Source organism: Gasterosteus aculeatus, chromosome 12 (assembly GCF_964276395.1).
Source record: "Gasterosteus aculeatus chromosome 12, fGasAcu3.hap1.1, whole genome shotgun sequence".
Lineage (NCBI taxonomy): Eukaryota > Metazoa > Chordata > Actinopteri > Perciformes > Gasterosteidae > Gasterosteus > Gasterosteus aculeatus.
Window position 1 is genome coordinate 14,741,316 of NC_135700.1, and position 15,488 is coordinate 14,756,803.

Consider the following 15,488-nt stretch of genomic DNA (forward strand, 5'->3'; position numbering starts at 1 on the left):
CTCAACCTTGATGTGTCTGAAACAAACAATTTTTTTTTTTTTTTTCGGTATTTCCAGGAAGTGTAGATTCTATACAACCGCTCAACAAACACCCAAAGGGTGCAAAAACAACATTCAATTTTCTGGATAAATGCCAGCTCAGATGTTCTACAAATGACAGTCAGCCATTCAGCCAGCCGGTTAATCAGTAAGGAAAGGAGTGCCAGGGGCCTCACGTCTAAACGCCTGTGCACATTACATCCTATGATGTATGATGTTTTGAAATGCAAAATATAAATCAACCGCTATGTGCCTTAGGGATAGCGCTAAATAAGGGAGCATAAGGAATGGCTCTTACTATAGAAATGGCTGTTGCCTTGTAAACTCAAGATTCTCAAAATGTACATGTATCTGAGGTGATCATTTACAACTGTATCCTCCAGGGAATTGTAACGTGCAATGGCATCGTTTATTTATCCCTGCAGGAAAGACATCGTTTTGGTTTACTTCGGTACGGGCAAATCAGATCACATGTTACAGAATGGAAAAACTATGAACGCTATAATGAGGATGGCGATAATTAATATGTGCAAGCAGCGGAAGTATAAACATGCTTTCTCATTGAAAAGTAACGTTTTTTTTTTTTATTTATTCTATTCAAACAATGGTTTTATTAGCATTCTATTGCACACAGCACAGATCATGAAGTGTAGAAAAGACAAATGCAAGTGCAGTGTGTGCATGTCTAAGTCTAAGCAAGGACTACTTGTATGGAATACATTTTAAACAATACCAACAGCTGTGACATTAAATATAAATGTTATGACCTCCTATTGAACGTAGCAGTGTCAAAAAATGTATCATTCGAGGATGTGGAGAGCAGCTTTGAAAAATGTATGAGTCATTAATATTGTGGTACATTTTATGAAAGTGGGATCAAGATTGTAAGACAGATTGATTTGTAAGTTTGGATGGAAAACGACAGAAAAATCCATAATTTAAATAACCGCCTTAGAACAAACAATTGTCTTAGCGATATACTGTAACTCTGGCAGATTAGTGACAAGCAGAACCCCTCAGCGCAGGTTATTGTGTAATCGGAGTTAAAAAAGAAAAGGCGGGGCGGTGGCGCATGCTTCTAGTGCATGTTCATGCGTGTGAGCGTTCAGCAGTCGCTCACACTCTACTCGTACGCTGTGTATTGCTGCTAAAGCCGACGGCGTCGTCCCGGAGTGAGGTGAACTTTCAACTCGACAGGGCGGTGAATCACAGCCTTTCTGATTTGATTTACTGGCGTGCATGAAGAGCATTGCATCTTTGCAGCTGTAACACACACACACACACACACACACACACGTGTGAGCGGCACAGTGAGGTGATGCTTTTCTTTTTGAGGTCATTATTGTTTCTATGGAAGTGTGTCGCCTCCTGTCCACAGAGATAATGTCCTGCCACATGTAGCAGCATAATCACAAACCACACAAGGGAAAAGAAAACGGTATATTCTTTATTTCTAAAACAAAAGCGAATGACACCACTGCGTCTGGCCAATGCACATTTTACACTATTCATGACTGTTCATGTCATTTCTGTTTTGAATTGTCATGTTTATTTTTGTTGATGGTTTTTGTTGTTCTTAGTCTTCTGCTTAGGGTGAACTCATATAATTCACTGCAGGGAAACGTTTGCGACACGGATGGATTCACTGTAAATTTAACTTTTACTGCAGGAAATGTGCCTAGATCTCAATTTGGCAGCTAATTACAGACGCTTTATGTTTATGCTTCTCTGACCACCGGCACACACACACATTTTATTACATTTTCACTCTTCATTTCTCATCCTCGTACGACTCCATCTCTCCTTCCGTATCCCGTCGCCCCCCCACGGTGCCTCAGCAGTAGCAGGTGTTCGGTGTGGCTGGAGACCATGTGGATCTAAAATGTTCTCATCAGTCCAACAGTCCAGCACAACAGCTGAACTCAGCATCAGTCCACAGCCTAACCTGGCTGCAACATACATATTTGTTGTTCTGCTGACAAAATACTCGAAATCTGGCGTTTAGACTTTTTGAACCTTACAGGAAGAACCAACGCTTCATCAAGTTCAAAGAGTTTTCAGTCATCGTGTTTTGGGATTTTTCGCCGTGTTAAAGACTTTGGCCGCATTTACTGTATGGCGAATGAAAAGAGAATGGTTGCTAGAGGTGGTCATTCTTTAACCACAAGGTTGGTGGTTCAATCCCCGGCACCTACTGTCAGCATGTGGTAGTTTTCTTGAGGGAGATACTGACCTTAGGATGACAGGTCCTAGCACACTGTTTCTAAATGCTTAGGATGGGTTAAATGCAGAGATGTCACTTCAATGAATATGTACCTGTATGTAGAGTTTCCTTAAGTATTTGCTTCTTGTTTGCTTCTGTTTCTTTATATAATTCAATATACATAAATAAATGTACATTCAATATATTCGGATTTTGAAATATGAGTCCATAGAACATAGACAGATTTTCTAATAAAACAATAATCATTAGCTGCAGCCCCATACAATATTACAAAGCTTACTGTCCAGGAAATATTCATGCATATTTTTTATATGTATATTTTGTTATCTCTTTTCAACTCTTATCTTAATGTGAAAAGTGAACTCAACTTTCTGATGTGCTGGTGACAAGTCGAAGCAGCTTAGAACATTATAAAGAATACAATAAGACAGACAGACGGACAGAACTAGCAACCGCAGAGGGACTTAGTTCTACCAGCTTTAGCATCCTCTGGGTGTGTGCGTGTGTGTGCATGTGTGTGCGAGTTCCTTTCAGTCGTACGTCTCTTTCTCTGTGTGCTTCGGTTTCTCTCTCCATCATCAGCGCTACCTTCTCTTTCCTCTCTCTTTCTCTCTTTACTTCTCTCCTTCCTCGCCTACCAGTAGTCCTGGATTAGTTCCATTGCCTGGTTATCTAGTATTGGCCTATTTTTCCTGAAAAGTACAGTTTTTACTCTGCAGTAAAAAAAAAGAAAATATATGACACAATTCCTGAAAGTTTATCAAATCAGTATCAAGAAAATATTTCACTGACACAATTAAGACATTTTTTTTATAATGTATTATTCCTATTTGTTAATGAAGGCATGATTCCCCTTTTTTTTTTTTGGTATTTACATTATGATGCAATAGTTTTAGAACATCCTTATCAATTCATAACAATTATCAATGTTAATTGAAATTTTCCAGTAATAATTACTCACGGCGGTGATCCCTTTTCCTTTTTTGACTTTCTGTCAAATATCTTTTCATGGTTTTAAAAAAACATGTTCTGAAGGCTGAATCCTCGCTGGGCATCACCCTGGACACGCTGCACTCGCCGGGCCTCTCGCTTCCCGGGGAGGAATTCAGCAGCATGCAATCCCTTTTCATCAGTGGCTCAGTTGCAACGCCAAAGTGACGGCCTGGAGTTTTTGTGCATCATTGGAAACCATTTAGTAGATGACTAGTACACCAGCTTTTGGTCCGAGCAGATCCTCAGGCAGACCGGCAGGTGTTTTGGTTTAGTGACCAGCGTTGACTGACGTTTACTTCATGCTTTTTATCATTACCAAAAAAAAAAACGGAAAAAGGAAAAACGTTCACGTATTTCGTCCAGATGAATTTGTGCTGGTCTGACAAATACAACCGCTGGCACCGGTAGAAGCAGAGGCTGCAAATGAGGACAGACGGGTCCTCTAGCTTCTGCTCCTAAAATGATATTATTATTTTAATTAGTATGCATTTCAGCATCATCTCATGGTCTAAAGGCAAAGGCCAATTCAGTGACTTGGAATACCACCAGTGAAAAATAGCACTTTTAAGGTACAACGGAGCAGATATGTGTAGTACTAATGCTTGCAATTTTGTACAGTGTTTCTCTATGAGGGTGAGGCGGCATTTTTTGGCGTTTACAATTCTCCATTGCTCCATTGAGTTTGGCCCCGATGGGCACACACAGACGTGTGCATCGGAAATGTCTGTGTCAGATCGCCCACCTCCATGTCGGTCCTTCCTTACACTTAATCTGCATTTGCTAAAAAATGTATTCACAACTGAAACGGATTCTTGACTTACTTGAGAAAGGTGACTCCTCGACTAAAACTCAACTGATATGTTACACTTTAGCTGAGTATTAGCTCTGCTTATGATCAGGTTACCAAGAGGGTAAGAATATCTACATCAATAAATCCTGTAATCCCAATAATCCCTACACATCTGTGATACTGCGATCACAGTTGGCCTTAAAACCAAGTCAAATGTAATTGTACTTGAACGTTAAGAGGATGTCTGGGAGTGAGCTACTAGGAGCAATGACTATGACTAGATACACATTATTAAAAACTCTGGTCCTCTGGTTTGATGAGAACCACTTCAGTGCAGCTAAGGTGCTTCTATTTAATAGAAGGTTTAGAAGACGACAGCAGAAGTAATGAAGTGCCGCGATACATTTTGAACCAGTCTATCTTGCAACACGCCCATAACGTCATTGAGAACATTATTTTTCCCTGCAAACATTTTTCATTTCAATGCCGGCTGTTAAGTGATGAATACACCAATGTTAGGGACACAAAACACAGCACTCTCTCTGGATGTGTTGCAGTCTAGATTAGGCAAAAAAAGTGGGTGGATCCTTCAATCAGAGGATTAGCGGTTCGATCCCGGGCCCGGCTAACCCCCTTGGGCAAGACACTTAACCCCAACATTGCTCCTGCAGCTGGGACTGCAGTGTGTGACTGCTAGTTACTAATGGGCAGGTGTCGCTGTGTGTCGTAGCTCCTGTCATCGCTGTACGGATGGGTGTGAATGATGACATGAAGTGTTAAAGCGCTTTGAGTGGTCAGAAGACTAGAAAAGTGCTGTACAGTCCATTTACCATTTACCATTTTGGGACAATATACTACCTGCCTACAGATGACCAGCGGCAGAATCGAGGTGTGTGTATGTGTGACTGTTTTATAGCAATGGCTTTGCTTTTTAGGTCGCTTTGATCATGTGTAATGTGATGCAATGTATAGAACTTTTTCTTTATAGCTTTAATTAGTGATCATAATTGCTGCACACCACAATCAACTGTGTCATTTAAGGCAGGTGTATGGCTGCACATTCATACACAACACATCATTGTAGCGTAGAGACATGCAAATAACTCACTAATCCCAGTGAGCGCACAGTAAAAACACTGGATCACGTCATCATTTAAAGAGTATAACAACAGAAACACACTACTCGCACTACTGACGTTTTCAAACTGATGGAGGCCTGAGGAAAGCAGGTTTGGCACCGGCTTTAAATACTTATGATGACATGAAGTTTTGGGATCTTCTAAGGCAGTGGTCCCCAACCTTTTTTACCTCACGGACCGGTTTCATGTCGGACAATATTTCGGGGACCGGTCGAGAAGGTCAGACGTGGGGGGGGGGTGGGGTGCACGGTAAACGGACAAGAAAAACGCCTGGTGACGCGTGGGGAATATGTCAGAGGGACGAGTGCACATAATTAGGAGAAAATCCGGTCAATTTTCAAAATAAAACATTTTTCAGAAAAATAATATATATAAGCTTTCTGTGGTGCGGCCCGGTACCAAAAGGCCCACGGACCGGTACCGGTCCGTGGCCCGGTGGTTGGGGACCACTGTTCTAAGGCACTGGATAATTTGCTGGATTGTAGGTCACTAAGAGTAAAAAAAATCTCCCTGTATATCAAAAAAGAAAGACATAACTTGGTCCAGGTGCAACCTGACAGACCGCTTCTTGAAAGACCCGATGCGCAGCAGCTAAAGTAGATGCTTGGGGAGATGCTAACAAAGGAGCTGCAGGGTACAGAATGTAAATGGTTTGCCTTGCTGAACCCTCTGACCTGACTCCATAACAGCTCTCTCTCTCTCTCTCATCTGGCTCTGGGAAACCAACTTGAAGTGTGACGACCAATAAAAGGGGGCCGGGTAGTAAAGACCAACATCACACACAGTTCAGCAAAAGGATCCAACATTACAGACACACGTCACATCTTTACGTAGTTGACGAATTGTCAGACAGTCTTAACTGTGAGTGGATTTAAAAAGCCTAAAGACAGCAAATATGACCTACTGTTCAAACTCATACAAGTATGTTATGTGAACCGATCAGACCATGACTCCGGGACTCTTTACCGGAGCCAGACTTTAAATCAGAGATACAACGTATACAATAAATATCACAATCAAGAGAGAGACGACTATCATGGAAGTGATCAACAGAAAAGCCCTAAACACTAAAAGGCAAGTCTATCTTTTGAACATCTCTCTGAAACTGAATGTGGACTTTGAGGAAACCGTCACCAGTGAGCCTTTCTCGTTCTCTCCAAGTCGCTGGCAGCGGTTCCTGCACGAGAGAAGCTTCAGATATACACATTTTTACACGGTTGACATCTGTCACCAGAGTGAGTGGGACGAAGTAGAGTTACTGCTGCTGACGCATAGCGAAGGCTGGGAAGAAGAGGACACAGATGCTGGGTCAGCCCTTCCTCCGTGTACAGTACGAGCTAGCAGCATTCCCCAACGTCTGAGGGCCGTTTTTAAGGGATGGCTGTGGCAGAAAGATATTCAGTGTCCTGCCTCTTTCTGTACAAAGAGAGAGCAGCCGGCTCCTCTTGGCTACATCCCACTGTTCTTGTGGGCAGCCTGATGGGTTCACATCTTGCAACGTACGGTCAAAAGCTAAGAGGAGGAGAGTGTTTTAGGTCAACCCGACGGACCACTGCCCTTATGGAGCTCAGGCAGGGAACAGCCTGCCGCAGGATAATTGGAATACACTTTTAAATTGATGTAAAAAAATCGTACACTCTAATAAGCAAAGGGTGCATTGGTGATAGCTAGCAGCTGGAGCCAGAGGGAGCATTTCAATCTGGACCTACGCTTTGCCCACAGTGACACACATCAGGGCAGTGCTGAGGGCACAAATGAAGGCCGAGCAGTGGTCTCATTTCAGCACTATGCTGCCTGTCGTGCTGCGTATCCTCTCCATTCAGAGAAGTGCTTACGTCGACAGAGTAGCTGAGCCCAGCAGAGAATGAGAGCACAACCACTAGCTTATTCACTTGCCCTCGATCACGTTGGAAAAATGTTCACTCTGTGCGCTCAGTGACTGCACTTAAGGCCGGGAGAGAAACAACTGCACCATTCCTCTTCATAACTCGTACATTTGAGGGCTCGCAGCAGAGAAAGTGGTTTAAATACACCTGGTACGCTCGAGCGGCTTGTTGGTAATGTGGGTGCCAAGCGTCTGCGGGGTTAATTAACGCTAATGGCAGAAGCCGCCATGCTGGCAAAACGTTGCGGCCGGCAACTCACTTGCCGCAGCAGTGATCTACATCAACTCTTTAATAAAAAGGAATTGGTGAACCGTCCTAAAACAGAAAAATAGACAATACACTGTTGAGAGTTCTGCCTCAACCCTTTACGCAGCCGACATTTCGAACACACACTTGTGTGCATGATTCAGATGGATTATTTTAGCGTCAGTCTATAGTATATACTGTTTAAGGAAAATGCTTAGGAATTTATTATTTAAGAAAGATACAACTTTTGGCATGGATATCTCAATTTACATTTTGTCTTAATATTTCATCTGATCTGTTATCACTTTCCATTGGTTTCAGCATACTTAACAGCTTTTCAAGATCATTTTACAGATATGTTCTGTCTTTACGTTTTAAAAGACATTTTGAAACTAAACATTGTGAAAGACCAGTTCAGTAAACCATCAATGGCATCTCGAGCTCAATCCGGGGCATCCCGTCGGTTTCTTCTGGAGTAGGGGGGTATGAGGTTGGAAGGAGGCTTTTGTCACCAATAAATAGATGATTGAAGAAGCCACGTTGGGCTTTAAAAAACTAGGTGAGTTTGTTATTGCCAAACGATTCATATATTATATTAAGATGAATTATTAATTAAGTTAAATCTTCCTATTTTTTCTTTTGACTCGGCTCTTAGGAGGCCTTTATTCCTTCCAACTGTTCTGTAAAATACACATGTAGGTGAAAAGGAATAAGCCTGACATCACAGTCCAACATGGTTTGTCAAAAGTCCCTGTAGCCTAAATTAAACTGTGGAACTTTCTTTGATAAGCTCAAGGCCGTAAAATGAAGACATTTCGTTCATTTCTGTTAGAGATAAGAATATATTTTTATCTTTACATCCTCTACTATCACAGTCCATTAACAATTAGTTATACTTCTGACGTAAACAAGCTTATATGAATAACCCAGTTGTATCTTGAATCAAAGAATATAAAAACATGCACACACAGGAGAGCACGCTCCCACAAGCGGACAGAGAGGGTGCAACTACACCCCCATCGACCCCCACCCTCGGCGGGCCGTCTGCAACAACGACTACAACCCCCCACCCCCAACCCCCTCAACCCGCAGGTTATCTCCCTGTTTTTATCGTCCAAACCTTCAAAACTGGTCCGTGAAATATTGTCCGACATGAAATCGGTCCGTGAGGAAAAAAAGGTTGGGGGTCGCTGCTCTAACACACTGGACCACAGCATAGATTAAGTGCCGTGCCTGGACACTACAGGACTTAGATTGGCCTCTCATGGCACAGTTACACAATCTGTGCACACAATAGAGGACTTTTCACATCATTGCAGGAGGCAATGTGAATGCTTTTGAAAAATGTCTACTACTGTACTTTTGAAGAAAACTGGTGCCTTTTCTAACATATTGAGCTTTCTGCATTATGACATAAATAAAAATGTTGTTCATGCTACATTATAATGTATTGTGTTGAAAATTAAGTTTATTATTATTATTATTATGTTCGGAGGAGGTATGAGTGGTGCTGGAGAAGAACGAAGGCTACAATCAAACTGTGACAGTCAGAGAGGTTTGAAGAGAAAGAGGACAGAGAGAAGATCAAACTGTAAATAAAAAAAAAATTCTTACCTCATTTTTAAGTTGCCCGGCAACGGTTGTCCATCGTAAACTGATACAATATCAAAGTCTTCCTCAAGAGCCAGTGTGACGAAGGTCAGCTGGATTCGGTTCCTCTCCCCGGTTATTATCAGCCAGGTACAGTTGGCGTAGTTGGGATAGCCGTGAGGGAAACCCGGAGACTCTATGGTGCCGTTCAGTCCTTGGACCACACCACCGCAAGATTCAGCTGGAAGAGAAAGACGAAGGAAAATATTATTAGGATATTAGGATGTCAACATCACATAATATTCCTGTCATGCATAGTTTGGATTTGGAAGGCACAGCCGTATGTCTAAACATCAAGATAGAGAATATAGATGAAACTGAATGAATCATTATATATCCTCAAAAGTATTTGCTAATATTTTAACGGGTTGTGTATCAATCCAGGTGCCACAGTGTAACACAGCCCTGTCCTGACATGCAACTCCCTCACAATGCGACTGATCCCTCACAGCCGAGGATGACACGGCGTCAAAAGCCATGTGAAGCTTTGCACATTGACACACAGTCCTGTCACGGTTATCCGAAGGCAAGAGTTGACACGCTTGAATCTTTGACCAACTACTGAGTAACTACACATCGACATGAACAACTGCACACATACAAGCTGAGCCAGCTCTTATGCCGCTACTTTTATAGGAGCGAAACACATTAAAGAAAAAAGTTCTGAAAATAGGAATACGAAAATGTCATCATTTATTAAAGTTTGAGAAACCTATTTGTCAAACGAAAATGTCTCAGCTGACACTAGTAGGCGGTGGGATATGATCCAATGAAGAAACAAGCGCTTAATGTTTCTTCCACCACATTCACTTAATTTATGCTATTTGAACAGTAGGTTTGGATCTTTACTCATCTGCTGGGTGTCAGTTGCTCCTGAATACGTATATAGGTGCATGTATGAAAATATTTAACAGACGCATACACTGAAGAAAAGACTATATGAAACTTTGGCGAATTCATGAACAGCGTTTAACCGTCAGTGCTCAGCGGGAGACAACATACACAGTATGAATTAATAATAAAACAGGTCTTAAAGCTGCCAACAACTAGGCTAATGTGTATCAAATCTGTTCATAGCTTTACATGTAACGGCAGCAAATGCAATGAACCAGAGCTCGACAAAGGCAGACCGAAACTTAAAGCAGCTAAAGTATGACTAGTGAGAAAGGCATAAAGCAGCCTGTAAAAGCTAACCAATGTAGCTTCACTTGAAAAAATGAATGTCCAGCAAAAAGGAAAACAAAAAGTATTGTACACAAACAAAAACACTGTGAGTGTATGTGCATGTGTGTGTGTGAAAAAGCCAGCATTAATTGTTTCCGAGATAGTGATGGCTATTGATTTATTAACATTGTATCACAGTGAACACACTCTCTTTCATCCACACGCAAACACAGACATACAGCAAAGTGTTAAATACTCAAATAACCATCTACTAGGTCACGATCTATACAAGCAAATGCAAACAAAATATTTATGCATCGGATTCTGTGGTTGTCTTTTCCAATCAAAATGAGATCAAAACGTCCGCAGTGTGCACATACCAGATGTTCTTGTTTGTCTGAGGTATCGCAAAACACACAAACACACGTAAATATCTATACACAGGCCCAAACAGACAAGCTGGCAAAAAAAAAGACGCGTGCAAAGCAAGACACACAAGCATGCACGCAGACACGCATGCACGCACACACACGCACCAAAACCTCAAACCATCTGGAGTGTCCAGATTAATTTCGGATTGTTCTCCGCTGTCTTTCCAACCCAATTCACCTATCCCCTTCAGTCGTCTCTGTGTGTGACTCCAGTTGTCTGTCTCTTTCTGTGCACGGTCTCTTCCGATGCCAGATTCCCCTCTGCCCCCTTTGAGCAGATGGGAGGAAGGGGAGCTGAATGCCATATTGCAGCATCAAACTTGGGGCCTTTCAGAAGTTGATCGTCTTGCCCATTAGTTGATGTTAATGTTGGGTTACAAATTTACAGGCACACAGCTTGATGATGAAGCTTAGGGGGGGAAATTAAACACTGGATTGATTGATTTTAGGCAAGGCATATGTATTTGCATAACACATTTTTACAAGGCAATTCAAGGTGCAGGACATCTTAACAACCTCCTTTTTTACATAGGGGGTTATTAACTGCCTGCAATTGATGGTCATTCATGATACTATTTAACAAACAGCATGAAGATCAATCCCATTATGACACAAGAGCCTCAGTGACCAGCCGGCCTTCATGGCCGTCACTCGGGCTAGTGTGACTTAAATAAATGTACTCAGTTTCGCTTCTGGGAATACAAATGGCGATCTCTATGAATAAAATAAATACTTTAGACGCAAAGTACTCTACTGTTTTCACCTGCCCGACTCAACACACGTTTATTGTTTTCATTTTCAGAACTTGCCAACCAATTTAAAATTGCCTGCAATCGATAACGGAGACAAGCGATAATATTTCTTCAGGGAGTCGAGTTTATGACAGAGTGGCCTCCAAGGTAGCTCTGACTGGGGGGCGGGGCTTATGGTACGGTCAATTACGCTGAGTACCACGTTAAATGGCAGCTACAGACCCATGCTGATAAAAAACATGCTGTGCCGTCAGACACATACAAACCTTAGCATTCAAACACAAACAAACGCTTAAACATTAAAATACAGCGCTAAATCCTACAGGTACCTTTGATTTATATCCCACAGACTTTGAGGCTTTTGCTCTGTTATTTATGTCAACTAGTAATCCAATTTTACATAGTGGTCTCCGCGCTGTACTCCGATGCTGTCATGAGACATGTCGCAGGTTAAAATACGGATGGTAACATTTCTTTCTATATTCAACAATTGTTCCCTAGAGCTGCGTGCCACATGTTGATAACATAAGCTAGATGTTAAATATTTATAATGCATAAAAATGAATTACTTCTTAATTTTTGCCCAGCCTCCCAAACCAAGGTCTGCATTGTTATGTAATACTTGGTTGATTGCTCAGATCAATTTCACAAATCGGACAGATTGTCATACTTTAGGAGTTGAGAAGCGGCAGAGGTGGAGCGGCGCTCCAGTAGAACCTGACCACAAGGTCCCTGGCTCGTAAATCATCTCCTGGCCTCCTCGTTCCACGGCGCGCTGGGCCACAAATCAAATGCATCTTTCTAAGTTACGCTGTGTAGAACTATCGACTGCAGTGATTCAATACCGGCTATGAAAAAAATGGGAGAGTAGAGGAGGAGCAGAGGGGGAGAGGAGGAATCTGTTGCCTGTTTTTTTTCTGGTGGTCTTGTTGTCTTTCCCACCTCTTCTCCTGTACCACCCCCTCCTTCTTTTTCATTACCTCTGTGTCAGAATCATTGTGTCTCCCCCACACTCTGTCTCCATGTGACCGTCCATCTCTCGATACACCCCATCTACTGTATATCTCACTTCTTTCCCATTGTCGCTGTCCTAATAACATTATTATAACCATCTGTGTACCGTGCATCTCATTCTCTTCCACCCTTCAGCTTCACCCCTCTCCAACACTTTATCCAGCTCTCTGTCATCACTTCCCTCCTCGCTTCCTTCTCCGCTGCTCTCTCATCCCTTCGTCCCTCTCGCCTTTCCCTCTTTTGTCCCAATTATCTCTATTACTACCATTGTATCCATCTCTAAATGTCAGTACATTGGTTCCTGGCTTTATTGCTATTATAATCACGGTCACATTGTCTCCCTCCTTGTGTCATTATATCAGTCTCTCTGTTTCCTCTCGTATCCCTCTAGAGTGTTAGCTTGTTTTTATTCCGCCCACTCACCTGCTATATTTATCACACAAAGAACAAATAGCAAAACCTCTCTCTGTCTGTCTTTCTCGCTATCGCCATTTCTCGCGCTCTCCGTCAGCCCACTGTCAAACAGTTTAAGTAAATGGGACTGCCGTTAGATTCAAGCATTCAGGCCGTTTAGCTGGTGCTCATTGGAGATAAAAACAAGCCTGGACAATAACATAAAAGTCCTATCAATGCAGTTAACTGCACAGGAACCTGTTTTGTAAAGATGTTGTGTTCTTCTGTGAAAGCAATTACTCCCAACATGTATTAATCTGTTTGGATTTTTTTTTACAGCCATCATGACGTTCATTCTGAACTGATAAAGGAAGAGTGGGAAAAGCACTTTGGTCCATGCAATTTACAACTGATTTAACTGAAAAGAAAAACAGATTTTGAAAGAAAATCTTTCAAAATGCAATTATTGTGTGTGTGATTACGGTTTGGAATGGATGGCACTGCAAAGTCTGCTTGCTAACAAATAAACAAAGTGGAAATGAATTAAAAAGCCAACTTGCAAACTGATAATCACTGAAGAAACCGTGTCGAAAATTCTCCCGAGCTCCTCGTTACACTTTAATAAGTTGATCAAAGAGCTAATTTGTCAAACACAAGATTAATATACTTGTCAGGTGTGAATTAGATGCAAGCTTAAAGAATCTTCTGGCGAAGCAGTCACCATAAAACCGTGGAACGGAGGAGACGTGTATCATGTGTAACACGCAAACGCACAAACAGATGGAGAATCACAGAGAGACACAGTGAAAATCAAGGTTACATCCAGAATAAATCCAAACTCAGGAAGGACTATTGGTTCTGTCTAGCAGAGACAGGTAGGATGCATTGTTTCTCCTAGGTTTACAACTTCGGTGGGGGGGGGGGGGTAGCAGTTCTGGCCGAACGGGCCAACTTCAGCGATTTTGACTATAACAATCATCGGATTGATTGGAATCTAATAATTACACTTTTTTTCACATTTCATAATGGCACAAGGGGAGACGCCGCGTCACTGGCGTGGACACCTGCGGTTTATAGACCGGTGCGGCTTATATATGTACACATCTTTTTTTGCGTTCTAAAGTCCGGAATTTACGGTAGTTGTCTAAAATGTATAATTTTTTTTAAATGATGACATCAGAATTATGACGGTCCTATCAGAGACATAGTAGCATCAAAGTAACCACGACGAGCTCCAGTCACATGCTGACACCTGACATCAGATGGTGTTTGGCAGAGAATGGCATGAGTTCTATTTGTAGTTGTGTGTCTGTATGTGTTTATTGTAAGTATTATCTTAATTTTTCCTCATTCTTATGAAAAACATCATGCTAAAAAAATCAGTCTCTTTGTGAAGAAAGGTCTCTGTAGTCAGTCATCATTCAACCTACAACTCAATAGCTTGTGTTCTGAACAGAATGAATGGACACAATTCAAGGGGTTCAAATCAAAACGAAGCACTGGAATCAAAAACCCAAATGAAGTAAAGAAAGCAATAATTTGAGAGTGCATCACTTAATCCCGTGATAGCTGTGGAGCTACAGATAATACATTTTTCAAAATGTTGTACAAATCAAGATTGATGTATTTTTCAGTACAGACATTACCGTCTCTGCAGACATGGTTGCTCAGCGGCTGAAACTCTATCATTCCATTATTTGTATTTTTCAACAGTCTTAGCAGCGCAGCCCATCCTTGTTTTTTCGGGGGGCCTCGGGAGCTGCTTTCAGTCCGGTGATGCCAAAGCACTTGGGGCAGTTTTATGAAGTGAGAGCCAATGCAGTGCAGAACCAAATGTCCCGGGGAAGTCCAGGACCGGAGACAGGAGGACTCAAACGCAGGTTAACCAAAACAAAAACAACTTTATTTAAAGTTGAATACAAAAATATTGTAAGGAAGGAAACCATCAGGGACACGGCAGGCAAACACCAGGGCAGGAAGTGAAGTTAACCCATTGACACGAGAGGCAGCAAACTACAAAATAAAAGAGGACGAACCCACACCGTGATAGAAAGCTCATGACTGAGTCAAGGGTAAAATGCCCTATAATGGCAAAACTGGCTGCTGAGTCAAAAACAGGGAGGCGAGCATGACATTTGGTGCTTTTTTTCCTCTACTGCACAGCGTTCTAAACGGAGTTGGACCGCTTACTGTAGAATCGACTGTTACTTACGATATGAAGCAGTCCATACAGCATGTTCTATTCCCTAAAGTGCTTGTACGTCAATTTATATTGGACAATACAACCGCCATGTCACCTTTAATAGGTCCTATGAAAGTACCCCAGCATGAGGTTACCATTGAGGATGAATTGCTTTGCGAATCTCCACTCCATGTTTTTTTTGAAGGTTTCCTGTGCAATATTCAGACAAAAGAAAAATACCTGCTGTAGTGGAGTAATGGTTACTGAGCAGGGAATAATATTGTGTTATAATTAAAGCTTGCTGGTGCTTTGTTTACCTAACCGAGTTGTCCATGCTGGACTGAAGTGCACATTAGTGCATGAGCCAGGGCCACAGCTCTACTTTACATTGATATGACGGGGGCCGTGGAAGTGTGGTACGTACCCTTCGGTTGCCTTTCCAGGTTTACGCTGTGAACTTTGTCACCCCTTGAGCCATTAATTGTACTGTTCTGCTGTTCGCGGCGAGCCACAGGCTCAGCAGGCCACATGTTGGGAGATGTGTGGAGGAATTCTGAAACACCAATTATATATGCTACATTGGGG

The 15,488-nt window shown here is 42.0% G+C and overlaps 1 protein-coding gene across 1 annotated transcript in view; it reads right to left on the reverse strand.

Annotated features, from left to right (window-relative positions):
- LOC120833991 (CUB and sushi domain-containing protein 1-like) overlaps positions 1-15,488 on the reverse strand; it is a 276,934-nt gene that overhangs the window by 195,591 nt on the left and 65,855 nt on the right. Inside the window, exon 2 of the mRNA XM_078085041.1 lies at positions 8,932-9,148. Within this exon, the coding sequence (XP_077941167.1) occupies positions 8,932-9,148 (217 nt within the window). The remainder of the gene's footprint in view (positions 1-8,931; positions 9,149-15,488) is intronic.